General features: G+C 43.1%; 1 protein-coding gene across 3 annotated transcripts in view; it reads right to left on the reverse strand.

Moving 5' to 3' along the window:
- The window catches only part of LOC136447806 (glucocorticoid-induced transcript 1 protein-like), a 63,221-nt gene extending 61,670 nt beyond the window's left edge, over positions 1 to 1,551 (reverse strand). For 2 of the 3 annotated variants that reach the window (XM_066446871.1, XM_066446870.1), the window contains exon 1: positions 1,161 to 1,551. In XM_066446871.1, coding sequence (XP_066302968.1) covers positions 1,161 to 1,395 — 235 coding nt within the window. In that variant the 5' untranslated portion in view covers positions 1,396 to 1,551. The remainder of the gene's footprint in view (positions 1 to 1,160) is intronic. The other variant, XM_066446872.1, reaches the window with a different exon arrangement.
- Between the last annotated feature and the right edge of the window lie 7,660 nt (positions 1,552 to 9,211).

Raw genomic sequence — 9,211 nt, forward strand, 5'->3', positions numbered from 1 at the left:
TATACAGGCACTCTGAATATATCGAAGTGCCCTCGAAAAAGGTTGTGACGTCAGTACCCTTCAAGGTGCTGTGTGCTCACCAGACAGAACAACACAGAACAATCTTAAAAAACAATCTTCAGACAAAAGATATGATGTGTACGTCAATGTCAGGGCGTGTTTGTCACACTGATGTAAAGATCAGGTTACCAATGGTGACAGTACCCCTGCACCAACCCCTTTCCCCTCCCCCTTCTTGTTCACACAGATAGATGCCCCCGATCAGTGTCTATCTAATTGTACAGTATGACAAGTGGAGACGGGAACGTTATGCCAAATAGGCGTTGACTGTAATAAATCCAGGATGTAAAGCCCTATTCACGCCGCAGCTGCCATGCAAACTGAGGGAGGCGGGAGAACCACACAAAGCTGCTGAAAAATGGCCCAGTTCAGGAATATAATAACATGTAACGCCATCCCGACACACACAAAAAACTGCGATTTCTACCTGATATGCTAACAGATTAAGGTGCGTATTTACAGGTTTGCTGAGGAGCTATACCCGCATAGGACGTCTTTCACGGTTTGGTGTATCGCGACTATTTTGTCCAGAAGGGAGAATAAAAGTTGGCATTTTTGGAGACGTTCCAACAAATCGGCTACAAACGAGACGTCTGTTGAAAGCACGTCTCATATTTCCGTCAGCGCACGGAATATTTCCGTCATGACAGCGTCTGTATCATTCATATTCAAACAACAGCTAGACATGGGGAGCCAAGAGTCCCAAATTTCTCGCATGCTGTGAATTTTGACCACGACAATGCGGATACACACACACAATAATCGTACTACTGTCCCTGTTTACAACTGGCCCACTGCCCAACGTGTTTTTCGGTTCGAACGGTCACTCGCGCCTCTCACGTAACCACTTCCCATTCTTCCACAATTTTGCACAGATTTTGCATATCTGGTATAAATCTACGGTTTTCTGAGTACAGGAGGGGATGGAGAAGGGTGTGTTTAGCCGTGCACACAACAAACCGCTACACAACACTGTTCCCACCAACATTTTTGCACATAGTATTTGGCAGCGGGCCAAACCGGCAACAACAGTCTCGAGTAGTGTGACAAGGCCCCACAACTCGCCTCGCCATTCACGGATCGCTACGGGGAAAACCTACCTTTCAGTCCCGGAGAAGTCGGACTCCGACGCTCGGGGGACGCTCTGTGGTCGGGGGATCTTCTGTTCTTCCCTGACGGCCATAGTGGCGTGGGGGAGGACGACGGCGAGGCTTTGGAGACGGGGCTTCCCTGCCGTAGCGAGAAAACCTTGGTGGCCTTGATGGGCTGCAGCTTCGGCCCCGACCCATGCGCCAAGTTTGGGGAGGGATTTTTCCGCACACGCTGAGTCGACATCTTTGCTAATTCACAGCAAGGTAGGTTAGACCCTTAACTATCCGTGGGCCAAGTTTGGTGCGATTTGGCGCACGTTTAGCGCTGAAAAGACACCTTTCCACGACACTCTTCCCTCCTGGATTCTCCTTCTCGCACTCGGGCAGGCTACAACAGTGTTCCTCCTTTTTATATCGGTAGATCACGTGACGGTGGCGGCCTCTGCTATTGGCTGGCTCAGTTCCCACAAGAAAGAAAGGGATACTAGTGAACGATTTAGTCGTTGGTTAGGTATTTGTGACACGTTGTATGTACAATAGGAATTTTATCACAGGAGACTGATCATCTTTATCAGCACGTTGAAACCGGAAAAGTTTAGTTAAAAACATGATATGGCATTCTTATATAACCTATATCAAATTACCGAGCTGTTGGTCTGTAAACCTAATGGTCGTAACAAGTATCATATTACCATTCAAAATCCTACTTTTTCAATGTATCTAATGACTGGAATTTTCAGATGATATGTTCTAATGAGGAATCAGAGCAGTAGACAAAACATTCAGCGTCATGGAAAAAAGAAAAAAAACATAAAGAAATCAAATTTCAGGTTTTTAAAGATTTATTATCCAGCAATTCACTCAACTCCCAAAAGTTACCAATCGCTGTAACACAACTAGAAGTGAACATGTTTGCAAGTTCTCTTGATCACTGGCTTTGTGTTGTTTCCTTTCTCAATCCAGAAGGAACGAACACAATTTACACGTCTATCTCCTTACAGGCGGAGGCGATGCTCAACTTGCGGTCGAGGTGTGAGTTGCAGACTGCTGTGCTTACACAATCCCAATACTAGACTACTTGAACTTGAGGAGCTGGCACTTATCATTCACATACCGTAGTCCATAGAACACATTTTCAAGTGGATTTATACTGGAAAAGTAAACCCCAAGGTTAACCCAATGTCAGGGAACAAGTAACAGAGTACTCAATACATTGTAGATATATGAAATGAAATCAAATGATGATACCACATGAAAGAAAATTATTGAAACTTGCAAGCTATATGTATCATGATTGGACCTCTCTTCGTCCTTTTGTAGTCCTTATAAAATGCATTGCGTGCGATTTGGGATATAGGAAAGGTGTCACAGCTTACCAGTGTCTTCTACTATGATTCATGTTCTAGTTTCCGTATCATAAATCAGTGTGTTAATTAGTCTTGGCTTTGACATATCTAAATCCTTTTTTCTTTCACCATTTGTCATTTAATCTATGTACCACCAAACCTTACGTACGGCGAGGCGGCCATAAAAAAACGCGACACTTGAAATTCGTTGATATTGAGCGAAAGGAAAATGTACAAACCAAATATACTTGGAATATTAGCCGAAAAAGTTATCCGGTTTTTCGCATGTAATTTCCAAGCAGATGTTGTGACGGGACATCGTATTTCTGACTAGCTGCCCGGGTTTTTCTGACAGGTCTATATCCCATTGGGATGCCAACCAAGGAGCGCTCCGATCTCCATTCCTAACATCTGCTTGGAGCTCTACACGTCCGCATCAACATGCACCCTGCGTCAGACGTGTGTGCTGATTTATCTTGATAATGACTATATTTCCCCTGTGTGCCATTTTAGGAGCTGTTTACAGATCAGCAGTCGGGGGAAATTTGTCTCCTTCTAATCACCCTCCTGTGTCTCCCAAGTCATTTTCTTTCAAGAAGAAAAAAATCGACTTTAACTTGGAAACCATGCTCTGCAAGCCAACTACCAGTACCCAGACTACGTGTTAATGTAACCACTGCTCAATGTCGCAATCTCGTTTCATCAAACCGCTTTTTACCTCCGTGAAAGCAGATGTATTGTTTTCGATCTGTTTGTTTGTTTGTTTGTTTGTTTGTTTGCTTGTTTGTATTTGCGTGTGTTCAGGAGATGTAACCGGAGACTGGCAGGATGGGAAGGTTGAGCTTGCCTGCTTGAATTTCTTCGGCAGACTGGCAGGAAGTGAATGTTGGCACATGACCAAAAGTCAGGAACCCGAGGATGCCTGAGACCGGAGCATGTAAAGTGTGATGTCGACATAGCAATAGCCTCCACCAGGCCCTCTTACGGGCATATGAATCATAGAATTCGGCAGAAAAAGGAATAATTAGCCAGTAGAGTCAGTCCACAGTGAAGATCACATTTCGCCCGTTAACTGAGCCTGCAAGTGAAACCCTGGCGTAGTTAGTCTGGTAGAGACTAATAGCTATGCTATTTACATATTTTGTCAAGAAAGTTACAAAAACTCTAGATATTTCATGGGGGCATGAGATCTGCGATTTCATATTCGAATCGAAATTCAACATAATCATCGGCGTGCATACCTCTGTTGTTAATGTGTGTTGGCTTCAAAGGTAGATTAGCTCATTAGGCCTGTACGGAGTGATGGAGGTGATCAAATTAAATGAAACGGAAGCGGTTAATCCCTCCTCGCTAGCTACGGCAATGTTTGTCAACTTCACTGCCTCTCAAATCCTGCAATGCATAGATAGTGGCGTATCTACAGTCAATGCCCTTTTAGAATGCGAAGAGAAGTAAATCTTTAATCTTCTTTCTAGTTGCCAACACTCATTACTTGTAATACTTCCATAATACTTTAATTGTCCCACCGTAAACAACGCCTGGATTGGTGCTTCGTGCACCTGTGTAAGGCAATCAAAAGATTCTAACCATCCAAAGCATCGTCATATAAGACCAAGGACATTATGGTTATAGTGATTATGAACCATCATTCTTAATTTTCTAATCTAGAAATATTGCTGATGGCAAGCCATCCCTAAAATTGTTCTTTACCTCTAATCTTGAAGCAAATTGTGTGAGGGCACGTCTTTCGTGTTTTATAGACAATAGTGCAGCGGAGAAACATGAAAATCTACCCCTAAAATATTGAGCAGACAATATTCTTTCTCAGGAAAATATCGTAAATGGGGTTAGTGGACAGGTACTTTTAAAGTAAAAGACGAAGGGGTGGATTTATTCATATAGAATACATGTTTATTTGAACCACTACAGGCCAATCATGCACAATATCACGTTTTACTAATTATATATTCGACTCACATGTAAAATATCACGAAACAAAACAGCTACAAAACATGTTTCATTCATAAGTTGATCCAGCCGTACAATTACTCACTGCAGTGTATGACTAATCCGTACTTTTGAGCAGCACGGTATTCTACCTGGCAAACTTACCGAACTTCCGTCGAATCCATCTTCTGTCGGCCCATCTTACAACATTTAATCATTATCCTTGCTACTAATGCATATTATACATCATTGTTATCTTCCTGGCGTGTTCTTTCAGTACTAGTCGATACATAGCCCTTAGGGAATGGACTGCATTTGAATTTCTGGGTTAGAGGAAGAACAAAGCTATGTTTTTGACATTGACTTGTCATTGCAGCTCGGCAGGGACATCCCGTGGAGGATTGATATGATTGATGGTCCTGTTTGTGAGTTTCCCGCTACGCCACAGAGAGTACCGGAGAAAAATCGTCAGTGTAATGTACAACGATTTAGGTACTTACCTTATAAATACAGACAAAAAGCAAACGCTTAGACGGAGGAAAGGATTGAATTGGCAACTGATTCTTTTTTTTCCAGTGACACATCGATTGCCATAGATGGAGCAAGGAGCTTTTATCTATATAAAACCTCCTTGGATGGAGTATACATCGAGAGTAAGACGGAGGCAGCTCCCACATATACAAGCCACGCTTTCACGTTTTTATCCGTGTTTCACCACTTCTTGATAAAACTCGGCTTTACGGTTCGGCGAGCCTCATCAGCCTCATTTCCAAACCGGGGCCCGGTCGGGATGTTCGTAAAGTTTATGTCAAGAAATATACACAAATTATTCTCATGATTAATGTTGCTACGTTCTGTGCCCTGCTCACTAGTCTCTACCAGACTAACCGCGCCTAGCCTGAGTACCAGCCTCCGTAGTGACCGCTGGCTCAAAAAAATTCGCTTGATAGCAAGCGATTTTTTTTGAGCCAGCGGTCACTACGGAGGCTGGTACTCAGGCTAAACCGCGCCGGCTATAGGGAGAACATTTGCCGACTCCCTTCATACAATTGACTCTATTTTGCATGGCCAATCTCGACTATTTTCCCAGCGACCCGCGGAGGCTGGTAGAGCCTACCTGCTCACCATGTACATGTACCACTATCGTGTTTTCGTGCCTTACTCCGAGGCTAGTTTTTCATTTCCTAGAAAATGTGTTCGTTTCCCGCCCACTCCTCTCTTCTCTTTCTCATCAAAAAGGATGCCGACGTTTTCATCTTATACTTCCGGACAGACATTAATTCATATCTCCTTTATTGGGTATAAAACCCCTATTCCATTTAAGAAGAAAAGGGGGAGGGTGATCGTTCACAATGATTGATCGCGATGGGAAAGGAACACCAAGCGGACGGCCCGAAATCCCGAAACGGGGACGCGCTTTACGTGAATGAAATGCGGTACCGGAAATATCGCGAGTCGCACACAGGATGTAATTGTAATACCGGCCCAGCGTGATCATGTATGGCTGGTGGATATTAGTTACAGAGGGACCTGTCACGACTGGCGTTTTGATCCCACGCAAAAATGTAATCAAAGGTTTGGTGAGTGAGACGTCGTTCGATTGGCTCTGAGTGGACGGCACAAAACGTTGATACTGTTTCACACAGAATCATAGACCCTTGTGCTATTTATCGATGACTATTTCTAGCGGCTTTGACAATCAGGGCTCTGTTCACATAGAGGTGCGAGTGTATGTTGAAAATGCGAGAGATTCTTGCGAAACAGACACATTCCCAATTTCGATATACCTGCGCTGGAATGATATGCTTTCGAGAAGTCTAAAAATGGGCGTATCATGGTATACGAATGTCTGCTTCATAGAAGCGCGTTTCACTCGAACATGTAGAGAAAAACAAGAGGAATAGAAGACTGTGTTTTTCGTGTGTTTTTTTCGCGTGTTTGAACCTTCACGTGTATTAGTAGTGTGAGCAAGGAGGTAATGCCGTAGGGAAAATTGTTTTGCAAGCAATGGCGTGAAAAAGAGATAATACACGTAGTCATGTTTCAAATCACCTGCGTCATAATAATCACTAACAGCTGCTTTTATTTATATTCATGGTTGTTCTAGACGCGGAGTGAATAACACCCATGGAAAACAAAATATGATGAATAAAAAAGCAGTCACAATTTCCTGTATTCAAGTGTTTTCTGTCTTCTACCTTTGCGTCAACATATGTCTATATCATATGTGGGTTGTGTTAATGACCATAAACAACAAACGGCACACATGCAGCTGAATGAACTGCTAAGATAAACGTTCTAAACGTTTGTGTACCAGTAATGAGAGATTCAAACTAAAAAGCTGATATTTGTTGCCAGCAAGCTTAGGATGGTTCACCTCCAATTTCTACCCAAGAAATGTTGACGTAGTGAAACATTACCATATGTGCCATGATGCAAAAAGCCAAATGTATTTGTGTTTTTTTAATAAAAAGACAACCAAATAGTATGAAATATTAGTCTGCAAAGACTCTGCATGCATGAAATAAATCACGGACGTATCACGAAAATGTTCGACAGGATAGCCTTGGAATTCACATGGTGCAACTCTTCTCAACAGAGAGGTGAAATATGATTACTAGCTGGATATTCAGTATCTTATTCCTGAAGCTGTTTTTGCTGTGGATTGGGTTCCATCAATTCGCGTCATAACCACGTCATAGCATCTTGTTAAGGGGGCAACGACTCACAGGTAAGACACCACAGTGAATACATTTTGTCTCTGTAATGGATAACAGGTGGTTTGTTAAGTCTATTCATATTCTGTTTGAGTCAGTATATCGTGGTGGTTTGTAACATTTCTGAAATAGAAAAGACACATTTGGAATGTTCCTGTAGCTAAACTGGTAGCAGCCTCAGAATTGAGCTCTTGGTTCTAATTAGTTGGAAACAGGGGTACCCCGATTCATATCCTGGGAATGGCATCTCGTTTGGGGCTGCACTTATCTTTTCGGAAGAGACGTGAAATGGGGTTCCCGTGTTCGAGGACGTGCCTCCAGCATGTTAAAGAGGAAGGCTAGTAACCCCTCCATGTAAAATTATACCCAGCGCTACTGAACAGCAATGGAACTTGCTAACCTACGTGCCACAACTTAAGCCCACAAGTCACTTTAAGGTGAACAACAACAACAGAAGCAGCAACAAAAACAAAAACAACAACAACAGTATCATCATCAACAACAACAGCATGCACGTATGTGACGGGGAAGGGGTAGTCTTCGAAACACGATAACAGCGCTGGATGGCAAAGCGGTCGTTCGTGATGCCCTTTCAGCACCAGGGACAAGGTCGAACGGGAATACGTGACCACCCAACATGCCCAAGGCGAGACGGGAAACCTTGTCCGACGTGACAGGGACGGAAATGGAGATATTCTTAGAAACGTCATTAGTTCGACTTGAGTAGAAGTCAATCTGATTTACAACAAGAAAAACAACAATTGAATTGTGGCGGATCTGTAGGATTTAACATTACTAGTACTTGAAGGCAGGTTATATCCGACATCTAGAGGGATGCATTTTTTTAGTTAATAGTGACTTTTCCTGCTCTTGTCCACAAGTTCTTTAACCTTTCTGGACGGCTCCATCGTTATGTAACTTGTTTTCATCGTTTCCTAACGGCGGTATCCAGAGGCAATTAGGCCCTGTAGAAATACAGGAAATGGCCTCAGGGATCGTGTCATATGATCGACATCTCCTTAAAAAACTAGTATCTTATTCTTATCACTTGGCGGTATAAGGTTGGATGAAGAAGAAAAACAAGTTCTTAAAAGAACGATGCCGTGTGTACCTGACACTGTTTTAAATGTACAATAAATAAACGTGGTCGTAGGGATTGTCTGTGTTACCCTTGCTTTGCTTCACACTCTATGTTCATCTACTCGAAGGCTATTAGTCGCCATTGCCTATAGAAATTCACTTTATTTGTATAACACTAACAGAAAAGGCGAGGTTGACTGTACTCTTCATATAGTAGCTTTATTCTTCATGAAATGCAATCCTTGTAAACACATAGAACTAGAATACACTATCAGACATATACTAATGACACAAATAATTGCTGAAATTGTCTATACGTCATTTTTGCTTTCTAGGCTCTAGAGTTTTCTGGACGCTCCCCTGCCTCACATTATCCTTCAAGGATAAGCATCAATCGGGTTACAGACGTCAAAAGTTATCTTAAACACATCTAGATGGTACATCTTTACCCCATGGCCCATCAAAGGGAAACATTTCCGCTCGTAAAGGACCAATAACCTCCGTCGTGACATCATCAAACAGCGTAGGAAGCCTCAAGCACCAATGGGAACCATGGAAACGGACACGTCAGGTTTTGATGTAGGGGGTGAGAGGGGAATGACCGGGGGACTCTTTACTTCCTCGGCTTCCGTCAAACCCGAAACATAATGCACCCCACACACCGGATCGCTGTAGCCTCCACTAGGTCTTCCTATGATCGTAAGATTCGGTAAAAAGGGGGAATAATTGTAAAGGAGAGTCAGTCCACGGTAAGGTTGATATCTCCCCCTTGCAGCCTTTTAACTGCGCCTGCAAATGCAACCCTATGGTGGCCAAACGTCCCTGGCAAATATTCTCCCTATAGCCGGCGTAGTTAGTCTGGTAGAGACTAGAATTGCTGGCTGAACATCACCATCCGAAATGACGATAGCATCCCCTTACGATGCCGGACTCAAACCTCCACACACTGGGTCCACGGAATTTGATCCAT

This window comes from Branchiostoma lanceolatum, chromosome 13, assembly GCF_035083965.1.
Source record: "Branchiostoma lanceolatum isolate klBraLanc5 chromosome 13, klBraLanc5.hap2, whole genome shotgun sequence".
Lineage (NCBI taxonomy): Eukaryota > Metazoa > Chordata > Leptocardii > Amphioxiformes > Branchiostomatidae > Branchiostoma > Branchiostoma lanceolatum.